Source organism: Balaenoptera borealis (assembly GCF_965194805.1).
Source record: "Balaenoptera borealis genome assembly, chromosome: 12".
NCBI classification, from domain to species: Eukaryota; Metazoa; Chordata; class Mammalia; order Artiodactyla; family Balaenopteridae; genus Balaenoptera; species Balaenoptera borealis.
In genome coordinates this window covers 46758252-46780180 of record NC_138869.1, presented here as the reverse complement: position 1 = coordinate 46780180, position 21929 = coordinate 46758252, and the positions used below count along the sequence as shown (strand labels likewise).

At 48.6% G+C, this 21929-nt stretch overlaps 1 protein-coding gene across 7 annotated transcripts in view; it reads right to left on the bottom strand.

Annotated features, from left to right (window-relative positions):
- Positions 1 to 696: 696 nt before the first annotated feature.
- ZDHHC3 (zDHHC palmitoyltransferase 3) overlaps positions 697 to 21929 on the bottom strand; it is a 58553-nt gene continuing 37320 nt past the window's right edge. For 5 of the 7 annotated variants that reach the window (XM_082347434.1, XM_082347435.1, XM_082347433.1 and 2 more), the window contains 2 exons: positions 19869 to 19999; positions 697 to 5563 (listed from right to left, as the gene is read on the bottom strand). In XM_082347434.1, coding sequence (XP_082203560.1) covers positions 5306 to 5563; positions 19869 to 19999 — 389 coding nt within the window. In that variant the 3' untranslated portion in view covers positions 697 to 5305. Of the gene's footprint in view, positions 5564 to 15821; positions 17479 to 19868; positions 20000 to 21929 lie in introns of those variants that run through there. The other 2 variants (XM_082347438.1, XM_082347439.1) reach the window with 1 other exon arrangement.

Genomic DNA, 21929 nt, shown 5'->3' with positions numbered 1-21929 from the left:
ATAATGGTTGAATAATTTCACTGTTGTTTTAATTTGCATCTCTATTTGTGAGGCTGAATATTTTTATATTAATTGACTATCTCCTGTGAATTGCTTGTTCAGATCATTTACCTGTTTTTGAGTCATTAATTTGTTCATATTGTGTGTAGTCTTTATACAAAAAAGTTTTACTGCTGCAAATAATTTCAGTCTTTTTTTAACCTCTAAATGCCTTTTACCACTAGAACTTTGCCATTTTAATGTAGCCAAATTTGTTAATTCCTTCCTTTAGGGATACTGGGTTTCATGTCACCCCAAGAATATATGTTTCCTATGCTTTTTTCTAAAACTTTTGGCTTTATACTATTAGGCACCTGGAATTTAATTTTTTAGCATGTGGAGTGATATAGATAGAGCTCCAACTTTCTCAAATAATCTATCATTTCCTAGTGTTCTGAAATGCTGCTTTCATACATCTGGGTCTCTGGACTCTTTAATTTGCTTATTTATCTTCTCCTAATGCAATATCATACCATCTGAAGTATTGTAGTTCTATAGTACATATTGATACGTAGTAGGCAGATGCTCCTCACCACTATTTCTCTTGTTCATAGAACTTTTAAAAACTGTTGGGATTGAGATTGGCACTGCATTGAATTTACCAAGTTATCGGGGGGGAGAATCACGCCAAGTGACTACACTGAGTCTTCCCAACCTGGCATGTGGGACATTGTTCCATTTATTCAGGTCTTCTTTGTTACATTTAGAAAAGTTTGATTGTTCATACACAATTTGCACATTCCTAGTTGGATTACATCCAAGATGTATTTATAGCTTTTGTGAATGAAATATTTTTCATTATATTTTGTACTTGCTTGGACTATATGGAAACTATTGATTTTGATACGCTGATAGATCTAGCAAAGGACTTGACCAAACTCTAATGCTTTGTTCCTGAACGAAGGTTTCTGATGGTCTATTTCTTATAGGGTGTCTGAATATTCCAAGGAAAAACCAGTAAACTACTGTTTTCCTTAGACCTTAAGATACAGACAAATTAACTGGGGGAATATTGTTAAAATGTGTATTCTGATTCAGCAGGTGGGGTTGGAGGCTCAGAATCTGTGTCTCTAACAGGGCTCCCAGGTGATGCCACTGTTGCCAGTAGTGTGGCCCCCAGAGCACATTTTAGTAGTGAGAGGCTAGATGATTCGTTTTCTGTGATCCACCATAAAACAGATATTCCTCTTGGATTTCATATGAAACAACTGTTGCTAATACCCATGGAGCAAGAACATCTGTAAACACGGGCAGGATTCCTAGGAGGGTTTGTGAAATGTCAGAGCTGGAAGAGCCCCTGGAAGCTGGTTTAATCACCTTGCTTTACATCGGAGAATACTGAGGCCCAAAGAGACAGCAGAGTCATCTAAAGCATCAGAGCTGTGTCCCAGATCTGGTGAGTGCCATACCGGGGCCAGTTTATTCTAACTAACTAGGGGACTGGCCTTCAGCAAGCCTCAGAAACTGAACCTCAGTTTCCTCATCTATAAAATGGGGATAATAATACCTGTTCACCACATGGCACAGCTGTGAAAGTCAAATGGGCCAAACAGCAAGAGGAAAATGGATAGAGAATGGCCTGAGTGCCTAAGAGGACCCAGGTCTGTCTGGCTCCAGAGGTCATGCTTGTTCCTGGCCCTTTGTCTTCCCCCAGGGTGATGGTGAGTGAAGAGGCAGCCTATAGACCCAGGGGGCACAGACTCAAACTGGCCAGACCAGTTGGCGGTAACAATGGGGCCAGTGGGGTGTTGTGGACAAACAGGAAACAGGTGGTAAACAGGAGTGGGTGCTGCCACTCACCTCATCTAACTGAGAATGTGTAGGAACGTGGGCCCTGCACTTCCGGATCTTCTGACCTTTCAGAATAAGCTAGAGGAGCGTGTGTGTTCTTCTACAGTATAAAGCTCCTGGGTCTTAAAATGCGGCAATTAATTCAAGTTGTAAAAATCACTGTGTGGATCAGACACAGCAAGTCAGAGGTTGAACTCGTTCTTAGCTTGTCAGTTTATAAACAGTGCTGCCAACAGCTGAGATGCTACTGGCACCCCTGCCCCGCCCTGGTGCCATGTTCCAACCCTGACAGGCTGCATCTGACTCTCCAGCATGGGTTTAATCATCAGTATTCATCAAAAGCTCCCTGGGTGCTTCTCACAGCGCCCAGCATGGATGCCCACTGTGCTGTGTCCAGGAATGGCCAGGGCCCTTCAAAGAGGCTGAGCTGAGGTGGGGACCCCTGGTTTCTCACACAACTTACCTCCCCTCTCCTGCAGCATCCTCAGTTGAATGCATGTCTGTGTGTCTGAATTTTCCAGGACAGTGAAGCCAGGTGAGACCATTAGATTCCAAATAAAAGGCATCCCAACAATAGCTGGACTTGAGAAATTTATCAAGTTTAGTTCCAATCAGGTGAAAGAGCTTCATGCTGAGAAGACTGTTCTCATCACAACTAGCCTTTGCCTGATGCCTTGGAAAGAGGCAGCAGCTCTGACTGGCTCTAAGCCTTGGCTGAGCATTTCAGCATTTCCTGCTTTGGGATTAGCTTTCAGATAATTAGATTTTATTACTCATTAGATTTCAGATGATTAGATTTGATTACTCATATGAGGGCAGATTCAAGAGCCAGCTGGGTCAAAGTTAGCGTTCAAAGGCCAACACAAACCACAGGCAGCAGGACCCACTAGGCCAGGTCATGTGGAATCACAGGGTAGCCTGTTGACAGCTAGAAACGCCCAGCTTGGGCCACAGAACCTCACCTCCCTGCCTTGAGTCATGGCCTCAAAGAGCAGGGCCACCACTATCTGCAGTCAGAACCAAAGGCGTCCACAGCCACAGAGTCCCTCCCTGGAGACACAGGCTATCAGAAGCTGCTGCCCACTTGCCCCATGGTGAGGGACCACCTTTTCAGCCCCAGAGTGCATCAGCCCTGGACGCACCAGCTAAGTAGAGTCTTCTGCCAGAGCTGGGCTGGGCCTGCTGGAAATACATTCTCTCCTCGCTATTGTCTGCCTGAAATCCCATCCCTCTTCCTTCCCTGAGGGGGGCCTACCTGAGGAAGAGAGGATGGACGGGGCCTTTCCCTCGGATCTCTGCACACACTGAGCCTGGGCCTAGGCCTGCCCACTAAACCAGAAGCACGACTGAGGGCCAGGTGCTGTCTGTTCACCTTTGACTTTTGACAACTTCAGGCAACTTGAAACTATGGCACCTAAAACCCAACTTCACAGCCCCTACGCTTCCCCACGGTTGGTGAGCCTTCGAGGCACCTGTAGTGTAGTAGACATGTCCAGTCTTCCACGTGGAAGGAGCCCCAGCCCCTTGGTGGGGGCGGATGACCCAGTGGTCCCTCCTACTTGATGACTGATGGTGTTGGTAAGTTAAAATCAGGAACCTTCAAGGGGGCCAGCGCGGGGGTGGGGGGGTGAGGGAGGGAGGGAGGGAGGAAGATGGTGAACGGCCCCACCTCTCCTGGTGAGGGAGCCTGCATACCTGCTCCCTCCATACAGCCCTGAACCTTCTCCAAGGAAGCCACAGCCTCCTCACCTGGTCCCATCCAGACATGTCACTCTCACTCTAATACCTGAAACACCCCCTCCTCCAGGCAGCATTGGGAGTGATCGGAGAGCAGCCCTCTCCCTCATACCAGGCAGGCCCATCCCAGGCCCTTGCCCTGCTGAGCACTCCCAGCTCATGCGCGGTGAGGACAGCCAGCCCTGTGCTCCCCGGACATGCTGCTGGACCCCAGGTCCCCTTTTCAGGAAGGCCTTCCCTTGGGAACCATCTTGGATGTGGCCCTAGATGTGGTCTGTGAATTTGCTGATCCTGTTGCTTCAGTCCCTCTCTCTCATGGCCAAGGAGGTAAGATCCATCCCTCTGTACCTCCCATCCACTCCCCCATCCCCAGGAATAAAGCTGCCTTTGTAACCCTGTGGGCCTCCACCTTGGAGTGCAGAGGGGGCAGGCCAGCCAGAGGGGTCCTGACTTGGACCAGACCCAGGAAAAGAAGGGTGTTAAACAAGGGTGCCCCTTCCTGACCTTTGGGGTAAAGAAGACATCCCAAGGGGTGCCCCAAGTCTGCCTTGCCCACCACCTCATCTCACCAGTGCTGGTGGCCCCATAGGGCTGGCCTGGAAGCAGAGCTGTGGGCAGCAGCACAGGGGCCCACCAGAGATGCCCTCTCTGGTTTTGTGTGTGTGTGTGTGTGTGTGTGTGTGTGTGTGTGTGTGTGTGTGTGTGTGTGTGTGTGTGTGTGTGTGGCGGGGGGCTGTTTCAATCTGCAGGCCCTGGCCACCAACCATCCTTTCAGAGATTCATGATGGGCACTGTCTTGGGAGAACTGGCCTAAAACATTCAGGCCAGATTTCTGGTCAGTTCTGCCCATGTAGGTGGTTAGACTCTCTCCAGGATGGGCAGTTAAATGCAGTTCTCATGGGGGAGGTCAGAGTTCCGGTAGCTCTAAATAGGTTCTTCCTCCCGACCCTCCAGTGGGAATGGACAGATTTTTAGCCACAAGGCAGGACACCTCCGAGCTGACTCAGGGATTCTAGTATCTATGGAACGGGAGCTAAGTTTGGGTGTTACTGTCATAACTCAGGCTTGCTTCCAACCTGGGCATGTCCCGTGTGTGTGTGTATAGCCTGCTGTTGGGGCCCTCTCTCAAACCAAGCCTGAGCCCTGAAGGTAGCTGAGGCCGCCATGCCTTTCTTCTAGTTTAGGCAGGCACCAGGGGGAAGCCCTTTCAGGGGAGTGACCAGGATCCTTTCAGCCTTTCCAGGTCCATCTCTCCTGATGCCAGTGTCCCACCCCAGGTTCCCAAGGCCAGCCCTGCTCTGTTCTTCCACCACAACCGCACAGCCTTAGTTCTCAAAAGCCAGGAGCCTGGGCCCCAACCTTCTCAAGAGAAGACAGACATCCCAAGAAAGGACAGAGGCCAGTTCAGGCTGCCGGATTCAGAGCTTCCTTTGCTGGGTGAGGCTGCACAGGCTGTGAAGGGTGCCCAGCCTCGGAGAATGGTTCCCGACAATCCCTCATGGGCAGATGAGCTCAGAGCAAGTTTCTCGTCTTCCTCTGTCACCCCTAGTCCACCCCCATCTCCAACCTGGTCCAACGTGGGGAGAGGGAGGAGGGGTCAGAGGATGGCAAGGCCAAGGGGGTGGTGTGAAGGGAGCAGTGGGTGCAGGGGAGCGAGTGGTGCCCAGGAGCCCTGTGGCCACGCCACTGGTGTATAGGGTGCTGCGACTGCCTGGTGCCTGGCCCTCTCCCCACAGCATCATTCATCTATCACCTCCACAGAGTCCTCGTCCTTCCTCTGCTCTGACTGCTCCTCTGTTGTTTCTGTGTTCTCAGTGTCTGACAGCGATGCCACCTGTCGCACCCAGTCACCGTCACTGAGAGGCTTTGGATGACGCAGTCCGGAGAAGGGGTTGAACCAGTTCAGGGAAAAGCCCCCATCAAAGGTCTCTTTGACTGACTTCCAGCTGCCTGTGCGTTCCCTGGGCTGGTGCTTTCGCTTGAGGCGCTCAATGCCCTGGAGGGACAATGGGATAAAGAGGGTCAGCGTGGGACAGCCGTGCACCATCTAGCACACCCCAGGTCCCGGCAGAGCAGAGCACCAAGGCCCAGAGCCAGGGGCTCCCAGAGGGTGGGGAGGGGCTCGGAGCAGCACAGCAAGCAGGGCCTGTGTTTCCCACCAACTGCCCTCCTTTCCTTCCACAGGAGCAAGGGTGACCGGCCAGCTGCTGCGCGGTGACCAGGCTGCCCAGTGGCTAAGGGCCAAGGAGTAACATCTCAGGCCTCTGCAGGCATGAGCTGGGCCACCTGTCCGGAGACCACCCAGAAAGACGACCCCTCCCCAAGTATCCTGGGCTACTCCCCCTACAGCAGGCGCAGCAAACCCAGCACGAAGGAGGATGATGGGGTTAAGGGGGAGCGCAGGAGACACACAAAGCGTGAGGTGAGGAAGCAGAGGTGTGCACAGCGAGTGCCAACATGCAGCGGGCAGCTGGAGGGTGCACGGGGCCGCTGCGAGGGGGCAAAGGCTGGCGTCGAACCTGCACATGCAGTAGACATGCCCTGTGGCCTCTCCCAAGCTGCCCACTCACCTGCCTCTGGGTGTCGGCTGCGCCAGGCCACAGAAGAGGGTGTTGGGAAGGGGGAGAAGCCAAAGGAGTTAAAGGCACAGCCAGGCCAGCTCTCCAGGCCCACCACACCCTCTGCAGAGGCTTTACCCCCACTGGGGCTCTGCCTCCTCCATCTCTTCAGGAAGCCAAGGAGATTTGTCGTGGGCTTGCCAGGCAGAGGTACTGCTCACTGACAGCGCTTTCCACCTCAGAATGACCTCTGAGTACCTAGTTCTAGGATTTCTCTTCTTTTCCATACAAGATCCTTACATAACCGGCATAATTCTTTCTGTTGTGCAGAAGGAGAAACTGAGATACACGCACAGACTGAGATCTGGCCACACCTGGGCCAGTTCCTCTCCACCATTCTTTCTTCCCACACCATCTCAGAGATTTAAGTTTCTTGGCTTTTGGAAAAATGGTAGGTTAAAGAACCTGATCTCAAAGTATCTCCTCATAAGATACTTCCTAATTACCGAGGGTAAAACAGTACCTTTACAGTAAGGAAACTTCGCAGATATAACTTTAACCAAATTGAAGTTAACATCACCAATAATGAAATGTATCAACATCATGTGCCCTCGGATACGGTGCCCCAAGAACAGAACATCACTTCACTGGTTTTCCTGCCCAAAAGGCATAATCTCAATCTAATTATGAGAAAACATCAGACAAATGCAGATGTCAGGATATTCTACAGAATATCTTCAACAGGATAATAATCTTCAACAGATCAAAGTCTGGTGAAATTGTTTTGGAACCAGACAGGAGTGGTGGTTGTACAATATTATGAATGTACTAAATGCCACTGAACCACACACTTTAAAATGGTTGCTTTTATGTGATGTGAATTTAACCTCAACTAGAAAGAGGATCAGTTCATGAAAGACAGAGAAAGACTGAGGAGGAACTAAACACACAGGACAAATGATGTAATGTGGCATCCTGGAACAGAGGACGATACTAGTGGGACAACTGGAGAACTCTGAATAAAGTATATAGATTAGTTAATGGTATTGTATCAGTAAATTTCCAGGTTTTTATATTTGTGTTATGGTTTTATAAAATGTTTACATTTGGAAAGACTGATTGAAAGGCATATGGGAGCTCTTTGTACTATTTTTACTTTTTTTTTTTTTTGGTTAAGTCTGAAATTATTTCTCAATAAAAAGCTAAGAAAAATCTGCGACACAATTTATGCAATACAGTGTTGAACACGGATTAATAATGAGAAGTTGGAAACAATCAAAATGTCCAGTAATGATGGCTAAGTAAATTATTCTATAAAGCAGAACACTATGCAGTTATGAAAAGTGGCATCAACGACAAGGGCCTAATTTTCAAAATATACAAACAGCTCATACAACTCAACAAAAAACAAAGAACCCAATCAAAAAATTGGCAGAAGGCCTAAATAGACATTCCTCCAAAGAAGACATATAGATGGCCAGTAGGCACATGAAAAGATGCTCATCATCGCTAATTATTAGAAAAATGAAAATAAAAACTGCAATGAGGTACCACTTCACACTGGTCAGAATGGCCATCATCAAAAAGTCTACAAATAATAAATGCTGGAGAGAGTGTGGAGAAAAGGGAATCCTCTTACACTGCTGGTGGGAATGTAAATTGGTATAGAAAACATACCAATGGCTGCTATGGAAAACAGTATGCAGGTTCCTCAAAGAACTAGAAATGGAGTTGCCATATGATCCAGCAATCCCACTCCTGGGCATATACCCAGACAAAATTATAATTTGAAAAGATACATGCACCCCTCTATTCAAAGAAGCACTATTTACAATAGCCAAGACATGGAAACAACCTAAATATCCATCAACAGATGAATGGATAAAGAAGATGTGGTGAGGAGATATATATATATATACAAACACACACACACATACATACATACACACAATGGAATACTACTCAGCCATAAAAAAGAATGAAATAATGCCATTTGCAGCTACATGGATGGACCTAGACAAATACCATATAGTATCACTTAAATGTGGAGACTAAACTATAACACAAATGAACATATCTAAGAAACAGAAACAGACTCACAGACACAGAGAACAGACTTGTGGTTGACAAGGGGGAGGGGAGGTGGGAGAGGGAAGGATTGGGGAGTTTGGGATTAGTAGATGCAAACTATTATATATAGAATGGATAAACAACGAAGTCCTATTGTACAGCACAGGGAACTATATTCAATATCCTGTGATAAACCACAATGAAAAGAATGTGAAAAAGAATATGTATGTATATATATATATATATATATATATATATATATATATATATATATGTATAACTGAATCACTTTGCTGAACAGCATAAATTAACACATCATTAACACATCAGTAAGTCAACTATACTTCAATAAAATTTTTTTTAAAAAGTGGCATCAATACAGTTTTACATACACTGGAAAGTCCTGTCCACGTGGTGACAAGGGAAGAAAGCAAAGTTGCATCTGACATCATTGTGGAACCTGGCGTTTGGGGATGGGATTTTATTTTATTTTTTAAAAGTTAATTAAGTAATTAATCAGCTGAGTTGGGTCTTTGTTGCTGCATGCTGGCTTTCTCTAGCTGCAGCAAGTGGGGGCTACTCTTCATTGCAGCATGCGGGCTTCTCATTGCAGTGGCTTCTCTTGTCGCGAAGCATGGGCTCTAGGCGCCCGGGCTTCAGTAGTTGCAGCACGTGGGCTCAGTAGTTGCGGCACATAGGCTCTAGAGCACAGGCTCAGTAGTTGTGGCGCAGGGGCTTAGTTGCTCCACGGCATGTGGGATCTTCCCAGACCAGGGCTCGAACCTGTGTCCCTTGCATTGGCAGGCAGGTTCTTAACCATTGCACCACCAGGGAAGTCCTGGGGATGGGATTTTAGATTTGATTTATTTCTGTAGACTTCCCACATGTTCCAAGTTTTCACTAAGAAGCAGGTGTGACTTTTATAATCAGAACAGAAAAGCTGTTTCAGAAAATGGACCTTATTGACACAACTCTTGAGGGAACCTCACGTGGGTCTGGGGCACAGGATGCTGTGCTATTCATGGTCCGGCCCCTCACCAGGCCTCCCTCCTTAACGGGAGTGGCAATGGCCAGCTGAGTGACTTGCTTTGGGGATTCTGGGTTCCCTTCCTGGGTGATCATTTGCAGCCTGTTGAGACAGGCGTTCTAACCATGACTGCAGGGGAGCTGGGATGTGGCCACATGGCAGACCAGGCTGCAGAGGGGACACCCAGAAATGACAGACTCACTGGGTCTGCACTGACTGAGCTCACTTAAAGCTGTGACTGTGGGTCCTTACAACCACCCTGAAAGGAGGTGGGTGTTAGTACTAACACTCGTTATAGGGGTTCTGAGAGGCTGTGACAGCGGCCGAAGCTCATCCTGCTGGTTGTGCCTCAGAACCAGGACAAGAACTGGTGTGTTCTCTCTGCCCAATGCATTTTCAATCCTACTGCAAATCCTCACTCCAAGGCAGAGAAAAGCTTCAGAGGGAAATGAAGCAAAAGAGCCCACAGGACAACACAGATGGAAAAATATATCGTGTTCTTATATTGGAAGAATTAATATTGTTAAAATGACCACACTACCCAAGACAATATACAGATTCAACAGAATCCCTATCAAAATACCAATGGCATTTTTCACAGAACTAGAACAAATAATTTTTAAATTTGTATGGAACAACAAAAGACCCAGAATAGCCAAAACAATCATGAGAAAGAAGAACAGAGCTGGAGGAATCATGCTCCCTAACTTCAGACTATACTACAAAGCTATAGTAATCAAAACAGTATGGTACTGGCACAAAAACAAACAGATCAATGGAACAGAATAGAGAGCCCAGAAATAAACCCACACATTTTTGGGAAAATAATCCAAGACAAAGGAGGCAAGAATATACAATGGAGAAAGGACAGTCTCTTCAATAAGTGGTGCTGGTAAAACTGGACAGCCACCCATAAAAGAATGAAATTACAACATTCTCTAACACCATATACAAAATACACTCAAAATAAATTAAAGACCTAAATGTAAGACCAGAAACCATAAAACTCCTAGAGGAAAACATAGGCAGAACACTCTTTGCCATAAATCATAGCAATAAAATTTTGGATCTGTCTCCTAAAGCAAAGGAAATAAAAGCAAAAATAAACAAGTGAGACCTAATTAACCTTAAACGCTTTTGCATACCAAAGGAAACCACTGACAAAACAAAGACGATCTACAGAATGGGAGAAAATATTTGCAAATTATATGACCGATGAAGGGTTAATATTCAAAATATATAAACAGCTCATACAACTCAATATCAACAAACAAACAAACAAACGAACAAGCTGCTTAAAAAATGGGCAGAAGACCTGAATAGACAGATCTCCAAAGAGGACATGCAGATGACCAACAGGCATGTGAAAAGATGCTCAACATCACTAATCATCAGAGAAATGCAGATCAAAACTACAGTATCACCTGTAAGACTGGCTATCATCGAAAACAATACAAACAACAAATGTTAACAAGGATGTGTAGAAAAGGGAACACTTGTGCACTGTTGGTGGGAATGTAAATTGGTGAAACCACTGTGGAAAACAGTATGGAGGTTTCTCAAAAAACTAAAACTATAACTACCATATGACCCAGCAATTCCACTCCTGGATATATATCTGAAAGAAACAAAAACATTGATTCAAAAAGTTACCGCAATGTTCAAAGCAGTGCTATTTACAATAGCCAAGACATGGAAGCAACCTAAGTGTACATCAACAGGTGAGTGGATAAAGAAGATGTGGTATATATATACAATGGAATATTACTCAGCCATAAAAAAAGAACTTTTGCCATTTGCAACAACATGGATGGGTATTATGCTAAGTGAAATAAGTCAGACAAAGACAAATACTGTATGATATCACCTCTATGTGGAATCTAAAAAATACAAAAAACCAGTGAATATAACAAAAAAGAAGCAGACTCACAGATATAGAGAAGAAATTAGTGGTTACCAGTGGAGAGAGGGAAAAGATGAGGGGCGATATTGGAGTAAGTTATTAAAGGTACAAACTGCTCTGTATAAAATAAGCTACAAGGATATATTGTACAACACAGGGAATATAGCCAATATTTTATAATAATTATAAATGGAGTATAACCTTTAAAATTTTTCAATCATATATTGTAACATATAATATTGTACATCAACCATACTTCAATTAAAAAAATTTTTTTAATTAAAAAAAAAAAAAAGAGAGCCCACAGGATGATGATTTTCCCCTGTGGTGGCGTGTTCCCAGAAGAGCACTCTTGGTCTCTACTCAACCTCCTCAGCAAGCTCATAAAAATGTTCCAGATGGAGCCTGGCCTGCCCACCAGATAAACCTCCTCAGCAGTTGAGTAAACATCCAGGAGTGTCAACTCTGGGTCTGAAGAGGAGAAAATATTCCAAACGAATCTGATGCATAAGAAAGGCTGAGGGTCTGGACCCTCAGGTTCAGGAGGAGCCAGTGGGATTTCTTTTTCCTGGTAGGACTCAATTTTGAGTTCTGTGTGGATATAAAGGCGTCCTGAAGGCAGAGTTCTTAAGCTGGAGGTCTGCGGAGGCAGCAGTGATACCCACTTCAGGCTCATGCAGACAAGAATGGTTGATTCCTGGTAAGGGGGCAACAGCCTAAACCAGCACCTCTTGCAGGGAGTGTGTGACTTGGGCCTTTTGGGCCTGGTCTCCCTGGGTGACACATGAGCTGTGATCTATAAACAAACTCACGAATGCCCCAAAATGAATGTACCAGGACTACGGCTCCCCAGGAGGCAGAGACCCAGGCACATGCTCTGCAAGGACTCAGCTAAGGCCCACGGAGCAAGAGCAGGAGGTCCCCCTGCTCCCTGCATCTCAGACGTAGAAAGTTGGAGGTGCTGCAGCTTATGCAAATGTGTCCTCCTCAGAGATGGCCAGACAACTCTCTCATTATCAGTGGTTTCACATCTTTTTAGTGCAGCCCACAATAGGAAATACTCTTCTGTTGCATATGAGCTCGCGTGCACACCCCCCCTCACCCCAGTTTCATGAAACAATACGTATTTTACAAGGTGTAATGCATTATTTTTTATTTCTTTAAAAAAATTCTGTTGCAAACCAATACACTGATCTCACACATCATGAACAGTTGTGCACATGGTCTGAAAGTACAGCTTCAACAGAGCAAACCCTCCCTAAAGCCATACAACGTGCCAGACACCATCCTAACATTCACATTCATTTCTCTCTTTGAATCCTCACAGCAATTTTGTGATTTAGATTATCTCCCTGATTTTACAGACGAGAAAACTGAGGCTTAAGTAAATTACTGCCAAGGTCACACAGGAAGGAAGCAGCTGAGCAGGGATTTGAACCAAAGACCGAGGCCAGGGCCCAAGGCCCCATCACCCCATGACCTCAGCTGCAGAAATTCAGGGCATCCTTTATGTACATGTCAGAGCACATGTCTTTCCCCCGAAGGTTTTTGCAAACACTATCCTGCAACGCTTTTCATAATTCCTTGGATCGGCGTCATCAGCTCCCGTGCGCGCAGATGAGGGATCCCTGGGGCTCACTCAGCTTTGCTAGGGTAATCACGAGGCTCAAGTCATTAATGATTTTTTCTTGAGGAAGCGGGGGGTGGGGGTGGGGCGGGGAATGAAGTCTTTGGTTTGGGAGAGTAGACCCGTCAGTGGCTTGTCTTTGTTTCACTGTGAATCCTTTTCCTTTGTTAGGTGATTCTCAGGCAGATATGTATTTAAAAGATACAAGAAAAAGCCACATGGGTGTTGAGGTCCACAGATGGAAACCAAAGACCAGGACATTCATGTGCGTGGCCGCCCCAGGCTCTAATCACTCACTGGCCACCGCTCCCACTGGGAGGACCCTGGCTTCACTCTGTCTCATCTCCTTTTGGGATGGTTCTTCACCCAAAGGACCCCTCGGTCCAGAAACCAGTTGGCCAGATAAGATGTGCAGAAAGATTGCTGGACAGACTAACAGTTTGGCTCTCCTTCAAACAAATACTTTCCTTGTTTTCTCAGCATTCATTGGCTGGGGAGGCCGCTGGTTATGAGGGAAGAGGGGCTCACAGTGGGCACAGCCCACCCAGCACCACACTGAGCCCCGCAGCACACAGGATCACTTAATCAGCAGGCCTTTGGGCAACCCCTGCAAGCCCCAAGTGGATCCTCAGACTTTAACATGCGTCAACATCACCTGGAGGGCTGTGAAGATGCAGATCGCTGCCGTCCCACCCGCTCAGAGTTCCTGATTCAGCAGGTCTGGAATGGAGCCTGAGAATCTGCATCTCTAAGTCCCCCAGTGATGAAGATGTTGCTGGTCTATGGACCACACTGTGAGGTGCACTGCCTCAGTACATCCTCAGCAAGAAGATTCACAAGAGGGAATCTAGTAAAATCTTCTTCTCTTCACGTATCTTTGACAACTAAGGTCCCCTTTTAGGTTGGAACCCCTCACTTCTACTGGCTGGCCCACCCTGGAGGCTTATGCACTACAAGTTTTGAAGAGAGAAAAACGTAAAATCCATTGGCCTAGCTGGGAGAGCCCAGCCCAGGCTCTCAAAGTCTGGGGTTTCTGTGTGATGCCAACCTCACGTAAGTGTTTAATAAACATGCTTAATCTACCTCATCAGGAAGGTGGAAATTTTTTTTTTTTTTTTTTTTTGGCTGTGTTGGGTCTTCGTTTCTGTGCGAGGGCTTTCTCTAGTTGTGGCGAGCGGGAGCCACTCTTCATCGCGGTGCGCGGGCCTCTCACTGTCGCGGCCTCTCTTGTTGCGGAGCACAGGCTCCAGACGCGCAGGCTGAGTGGTTGTGGCTCACGGGCCTAGTTGCTCCGCGGCATGTGGGATCTTCCCAGACCAGGGCTCGAACCCGTGTCCCCTGCATTGGCAGGCAGATTCTCAACCACTGCGCCACCAGGGAAGCCCCCAGGAAGGTGGATTTTAAAAGCTGGTAACTCAACGTGTCTCACTTTGGGTTCTTCCAAGGAAAAAGTATTACAAAGATGAAATGGTATGACTAAAAGGAGACGTAGCACATACATTTCTACCCGAATCCACTTTGCGCATGATGTCACCAAGCCTGTGGAAATATGCATAGATTTGTTTGCTCCTAAGCCTTTTGCATGGTCAGTCTGGTTGCTATGAACACAAACAGGAAGTTGACAGGCAGGAAGGAGTCAACTAATCCAACTGGCCAAGTCATCTTCCTCTTTATTTTTCCTTCCCACTCCTCAGAGCCCACATTCTGAAAGACTGTGGCTACTACTGTCTCATTTTCCCATGCACACACCATTCAGTGTTGTCAGGATTCCTGTGCCGAAGCAAAAGGCTAGGGCTGCCTTTGTGTAGAGTTGTCCTCCTTCATCAGACGTCTGGGAATACTGAGGAGGGCTCAGGGATGCCTGTTTCTTCCTGTCACTATGCTGCAGAGGACAGCCACATTCCTTAGTCATTGTGCTCCTGGCAAAACGTTCTCCATCTCAACAAGATAAAATAGGAAAAACACAGAGAATTTTGGGCTATTCCTATGTTCTGAGTACAGCATTTCACTCTGGCTTGAGAACTGGGGAAAATTCATTCTTTCAGCCAAAGGGCTCGTAAAAACCCAGACAGAATCATACAGGATGTCGGAAGGAGACTCTCCTTCTGGTAAAGATATACGTGGTACGCTTAGGTGTAAATGATGAGTTTCCATTTTTAGGATCTGAAAAAAATTCAATACATCTTCAGCACTATCTACTGTATTCCTTAGAAATTCCATGGGAGGAAGAACCAACTTGGGTCACTTAAAAAAAATGCCCTTGAAGATGGGGTATTTTGAGGCATCCAAATACTTAAAAATATTCCCTGAGTCCTACTCTCCCTTCTGTGGCAGGAAGAGCAGAGCAAAAGCACTGTCTCCCAAGGGATGGATCCATGAGGGACAGCAGCAGAGTCAGAGCTTTCCAAACTGCTCTAGAGTCATTCAACACCACACTTCTTTCATAAACATATGCAGGAAGAAAAAAAAAAAAAGCACATGGGCAACAAATGCTACAAACTAGATTTAAAAGCAGCATTAAAAAAAAAAAAGCCCAGATCACAGCCTTGACCATGGCGTAAACAGCACAGCAGAGGCAGGTCGAAGTTAATTGACTTGGAAAAGGTCACAGGGTTCCTTGGTTAAACATCCGAGGCATGGTGAAGAGCTTCTCAAAGTGATGTCCCAGGGTGTGTGTGGAAGCTTCCAGTGATTTCCTCTGGCTCAACTTTGCCTTCTGCTGGGTGGACAGAAGAAAATGGGTCTCTCTCCCAGGCCCAACCCTAGAAGCAAACTCCACAGACCTGATGAGTTTTTCTGTAGCAACTGGGAGCCCACAAGCATAAGAGAAGGGACTCAGGCAGCAGAAAGAGCCAGAGGAGAGAGGCCCGGTGGGGGCAGCTTGTCCAAGAGGGGGCTGTAAACGTCCTTTAGTGGTGACGCAGTAGAGACCTCATTCAAGAGAGGGAGCATGCATACATGTCCTTTAAAAGCAATGAAAGAAATGCCCAAACACAGCACACTCACGTTGACTGGACGATCGACTCTCCCCGGGGGGTAACACTGTGAGAGATGGGAGCTCAGCCAGAACAGGTTTTGGAAAAATTTTATTGCGTTTTGTTTCCATGTGGAAGCACTGACAGAATTGAAAAGAGGCAGCATGTTCCACTTACTTTTCTGAAAGATCACATAGCTAGATGAAGTCTCTCCCCACCCAGGGCTGATTTAATAAACCTCACCCCAAACCCACCCCAAGCAAAAGATAAAAAAAGGTTTGTGGTGATCGCTTAAAAAAACAAATCCATGTTGAGATGGTATTTGGATTTGCGACCTCTGCATTTGATGCATACTCCCTGTCCCCTCACCTCCCCGCACTGTCTTCAGGCCCTTCCTCCTTCAAATGAGACTCAACACACAAGTGTGCAAATGGAAAAGCTAGTCAGTTTCGGCGCTGCAGGCTTAGGTGTGTCTGCCGATTCCAGTGGATGGATGGCCATCTCTCAACTTTAAAATGTTTGGCTGTAATGTTGCCCGTGCATCACGGTCAGCCCACGCAGGATAATGGTCTCCCAGGTTAAAATACAGACAAGACATGGGTATGTGCACATTTATGGGTCTAAAATATCAGAAAGTAAACCCACTGCAGGGATTTACAAAATGAGGAAGAAGGGGTTGACGGTGGAGCTGAGGCTGTTTCCCTTGGCAGTAACACTGCTTAACCGACACCTCGCTAGGAGAGGGAGGGAGGTGGGGAGGTGAGAGAAGAAGCAAACGTTAATGAGGGAAATGTAGCTCGCCTGAAGCTGGGTCATTTTCTTCTTCTTTTGATTGTATAAGGCATTTTGAACTGGAAAAACTTCTTTCTTTCACATTCTTCCAAATAATCAGAGTTGGAATATAACTGGTGATTCCGAATACAAATAAGACCCCTTTCATCTCCATCCCCCACCCCAAAGTCATTATACACACCCACAGCCCATAAAGTACTACGCAGGCAATTGATTTTGTGAATTAGGAGGCGAACTGTGTTCACATGGGGGATGAGGCCACTGTGTCAAGGACCCTTTTTAGGGCTCCAGCCCTGATCCTGGCCCTCTCAGGTCACAAGGAGTAAGCATCCATCTTCGGTGAGGTTTTAACTCCCATTTAGGCGCTCACCACTGCCTCCTGGGCAGTGGGAGGTCATGGGCCCTCCTATGCGTCCCAAACAGGTGTCCGGGCCGGTCCATCCACGCACAAGCGTCACGACTCAGTTAGTACAAGGCGGCATGGCCTGGAGACAGCGCCCTCCACGTTAGTCATGCCAGACAGACAGCAGAGAGGAAACCAGAGATCAGAGAAGTGATTTTAAAAAGGAAAAAAGAAAAGCAGCTTCGGTCACCAAAAAATAGAAAGGATGATCTTTTAAAAATAAAACATGGGGACATTTTTTTTTCTCTGCAATGTTCAGCCATTTTACTTGAGACATTAAAAAAATTGTTTTAGAGTAGTTGTTTTGCTTTTTCGGTTTAAATGTTCATGAGAACGGATTGGATGGTAGTGCTGGGATGTGGTTTGTGTCTGAGTGGCAATGCTGGTCAGGGGTCCTTCAGACCACATACTGGTACGGGTCTGCCTTCCCTTGGTCTGGCGTGGCAAAGGGGCTGGCCCAGCCTAGAGAAAAGGGGTGGCCAAAAACGGCTTTCATGTTCATCCATTTTGTTTTTTTAGCCCATCTTCTCTCTTCCTTTTTCAATTGTTCTATTCCCTGAAAACAAGAACAATTATACTTTCAGTCAAGCACTTTATTACTGCTGTGGTTTTGGGGGAGAGATATCCATTAGCTCAAGGTGAATGGAGAAAATGCTTCCTTTTTAAAGCCATGAAGCTTATCTACATAGTACATTTTTCTTCTCTTTCTCTCATAAAAAGTGCTAAAGAAAAAAATCATAATTTTTTTTTTGGGTGGGCACATAGGCACGTATGTATAAGTCCCTCCAGGAAGGAAGGGACAAATGAGCAAAGTCAGCAGGCCCTAAGCCACTGTTCCTAGTTGTGCAGTCCAGTGTTTTGTTAAGTGAGTCCCTGCTGGGTCTGCAGAGGCGCTTCAGGCCTGATGCTGAGCTGTGTGTGTGGGAGCACTGTGAAGGCTGGGGCGCAGGAAGCCTCAGCTAGCGGGGAGCTTGAGATCATGATAGCCAAGGACGGCTGTTAATTTGGGATCGGTTCATGGTAAGTCTGAAGCTACTATGACCACTTTGCAGACAAAAAAAAGAACCAAGTTAAAGGACCAGCTCTGGTGCTGTTAGGCCCCCCAGCCTGGGAGGCCAAGGAGCGCCCTGCTTAGCGGGACTGGCGAGGCACAGTGGAGGAGGTGGAACAGGAGGGAGAGGTCACCACAGAGGAGAAGAAGAGGGATTAGTATAGGTTAGAAGGGCCGCACGGACAGACCGCTCAGCCTCAGTCTCAGTCCCGGCAAAGGCCTTCCTGTGCTCCTTTGGGGAGAAGTGTGACCCAAGGCCACCTCAGCAATTGTCACAGAGCCCGCACCACCCCCTGGCCAAGTCTCGCAAGAAAAATGTGGCCTGGGGGAGCAGGCTGATCCCTCCCTTTTCCCTTCTCCTGAAGGAGCTGGTCAGCGGGTGGGGCCGGAGGACAGGGAAGAAGCAGCCTGGCAGGAGCCTGGCCAGGGGTCTGTCTGCTGTGGTCTCTGTGAGGTGGAGAAGCAGGGGTGGGGCCTGAGGGGACAGCCCCGTCTGAGTCTCGGTTCACAGCCTAGGGCCCTGGGACAATACAGGCCAAGGGCAAGATGCCCTTTCCCATGAGCTGCAGGCCCTCGGCTCCTTTCTCCTTTCCTTTCAGTGTGACTCCCTTTAGGAATAGCCTTGAGGGGGAAGAACAACTAGGACCAGGGCTGTGAGAGTTTTCCTTCCAGCTCCCCCAGACCATGGCTTTTGTGGCCTGGGGGGTGTCCCAACAGCGGGTAGGGCCAGACAGTCACCTCTGGGTTCCCTGCAGGTCTTAGGCAGAGAAGTTTGTCAATTTACTGCATGGATACACAGCTGGATCTACACCATTGGTTACTATTTTTACAGACACTCTTTTATAATGATATGAATGCTTATAAAAGAAAAAAGGTGCTGAGAGGCACCCAACCTTCTAAACCATGGGGAATTGCCCCAGAGCCAAATGGTGGTGCCTCGGCAGCCGGCAGCATCGTCCTTCTGCACATGCTGAATTTCCACACCCACAGGGATGGGGCCGCAGCAGCAGCAGCAACAACTGAGTCTTCCTACGAGCCTCCATCTAAGGCTGACTACCCAATCGGCCAAAGTTCCCCCAAAGAACCCTAGACGATTGTTGAGAGCTCCTACCTGAAGGGGACCTTGGGAAGCCAGGACGGACTCATGACCTCACTCCAGAGCTAAGGGCTGCCCCTTCCTCCTGGGGCCCCTTACCCAGACCCCAAACCCAAACAGGGAAGAAATGCCCACATCACAGCCACGGACTGACCACCTGGAGGCTTTTGGACACCTTAGGAAGGTTGAGAGGTAGTGGCAGTGGCACCAGGGGTAAGCGCTCCAGCTCGGCCGAGCCAGCAGCTTCGAAGCTCCCAGAGAAGGAGCTGTGAGCGGGGCGGAAGGTGGGGGCAGGTAGAAGGCAGCAGACGAGGACCAGAGCCGGGCCTTGCTGCCCACTGCTCTAGGGGCCCAAACTGGGCTGTCTCCTGACTCCACCCTCAGGACCTGTTCGTGAAGGCACCTTCTCTGGGAAGCTGACCCTGTCTGTGCCACCTGGGTCAGGATGCCCTTTGTCTACCACCTGTCTCCAAGCCTGTGGCCACTGGATGGGAAGGGCAACCCAGTGCCTAGCAGAATGCCCGACCCAGAGCCGTGTACAAGACAGAACCATCACGGGAAGGTGGAAGGGCTCGTAACAAAAGGGAACCCTTTGCCGAGGCTGCGGGGCCCCATTCCTGGTGTGATGTGAGTGCCAGTCCCAAGTGGGGAGGAAGAAGATCCCGAGTCACTGCAAATGGAGGAATGTGCCCTGCACACCCAGGGCCTGGCCGCTGGGCTCCCAGGTCTGGCCTGCAAGCAGCCCTCCCCCAACCCCAGCTGCGGAGGTAGGTGGTGAGCAGGCTGCCCGCTTGCTTACCGTCTCATCCGTGCAGATGGAGTGCACCTGGGTCCCAAACATGACTGATGTGAAAATGAGGAAGAGCAGCCCCTCGAAGCACAGGAGGATGAGGAGGATCACTGTGGTGGGCGGCGAGAAGGAGCTGCACTCTGAAAGAGAAGGGACACGTGGGGCTCAGGGCTGCCCCTCGCCACCCCCAGGGCTCCTCTCTGGCTTCGAGGCCATGGCAGGGGCCGTCCTCTCCCACACCTGGCCGCACCAGCTCTCCCTCAGGAAAGCCCTTCTCAGCAGGCTGGACCTTGCCGGCTTCCCCTCCCTCACACACACCCCTCCTTGCTCTCCGTCCCTCTTCCCGGACAGCACGGATGTCTGCATCCTGGTGCCAAGCACAGTACCCAGCACAGTCTGGAAGGACCAGAAAGGACTCAGAGCTGAGGCACGAAGGCCTGATGACACCACAGGGAGACCCTCCTCTCCTCAGAGAGCAAAACTCAGGTTGCACAGGTGGAGGGGCCTCAGTCCAGGCCTGGTTTGGCCGTGGGTTTTCTGGGCATTCCTGTGCCTCTATCTGCTCACGGGTGAGAGGAAAAGGCAGGTCTGGAGGATCACTCAGTGGCTGTGGGATCTAGAGCTCGGCAGCGGGCAGTCTAAGTGCTGGGGCTTGGCCTGACCCAGTAAGCCCCACGGGGAAGGCCCGCTCTCAGGAGCATGTGCATCCCTGAGACAGTCAGTCCTGACGCTGGGGAGCTGACAGAAGAGCCACCTGGCCCAGAGCAGACACTTTCACTCCCCTGGCCCCTACCCCGACCCCATCCTGACCTGGGTGTGACCCGAGGCAAGTCCTTGTCCCTCTCCAGGCCTCTACTCCCTCCACTGTAGAGCAGTGAGGTTTGACCAGATGTGTGGTTTTGTTTTAGGCAGCAGAATCCTTTGTCTGAGCAGAGTCTAAGTCAGAAACCGAGCCCACTGAAAAGCAGAGGTGCTGAGGGAGATGGTGGGGGGTGAGCAGGCAGAGGACCCCTTCTCTGGCTCTTCACCATCAAGGCAGCTTCTCAGGAGAGCCCTGGACCACCTTGGGAGACGGGGGCCCCACTTGTGGCACCGGTCCAGGCCCCTTGGTTGGCACTCACTACCCAAGGACTCCTGCCCTTGCCAACAGCTGCCGGGCCTGTCACACCCGGGCCGTGGCCCATGTTTCTGGCTCTTCCAGTGTTCTGGCCTGTTTTCCTGACAGGAGGGGTCTGATCCTGCAGGGCAGAGCTGGGCTTCACTGGGCTTTGGGAATTCAGGGAGTAAGTGCCCCCTCCAAGCTGCCCTGCTAGCTCCCTCACAGGAATGTCAGGAGAGGAAAAGGACATAAATCTGGAACGAGCTTAGAGACACACTAGCACTGAATGGGTAGCAGGGTAAGAGCATCTTGTCTAAATGCCTTATCTCCCCACATTTTCCTCAGAACTTAACACCTCCACATGACTTCCCTTCTTGGTTCCTTGCTGGGCAGGCTGTGGTTAGGGTGGCCCAGCAGCCTGACAGGCTGGCCCTGGGTAGCCACAGCTGGGGCAGGTACCTGCCTGGCTTCTGGGCTAGTCAGGGTGGTGGGTAGGACAAGGCAGGCAGGGTGGGCATGGATCCTGTACCAACTCCTGACTATGAGCTCTCACTAATAGCCTGACCTTCTCCTCTCTAGCTTGGGCTGGAACTGTGGCAGTCACAAAAATGGGGAGACATGGTGTTATGGACTAAATTGTGAACCGCCCCCCGAAATTCACATGCCGAAGCCCTAACCCCCAATGTGGTATTATTTGGAGCCAGGGCCCTTGGGAGTTAATGAGGGTTGGAAGAGGTCATGAGGGTAGGGCCCTCGTGATAGGATTAGTGCTCTTATGAAAAGAGACACCAGAGAGCTTGCTTTTCTCTCTCTGCCATGTGAGGACACAAGAGGAGAGGGCCTTCTGCAAGTCAGGAAAAGGGTCCTCACCAGGAATGGAATTGGTTGGTACCGTGATCTTGGACTTTCCAGCCTCCCAGACTGTGAGGAATAAACGTTTAAGCCTCCCAGTCTATGGTATCTTGTTATGG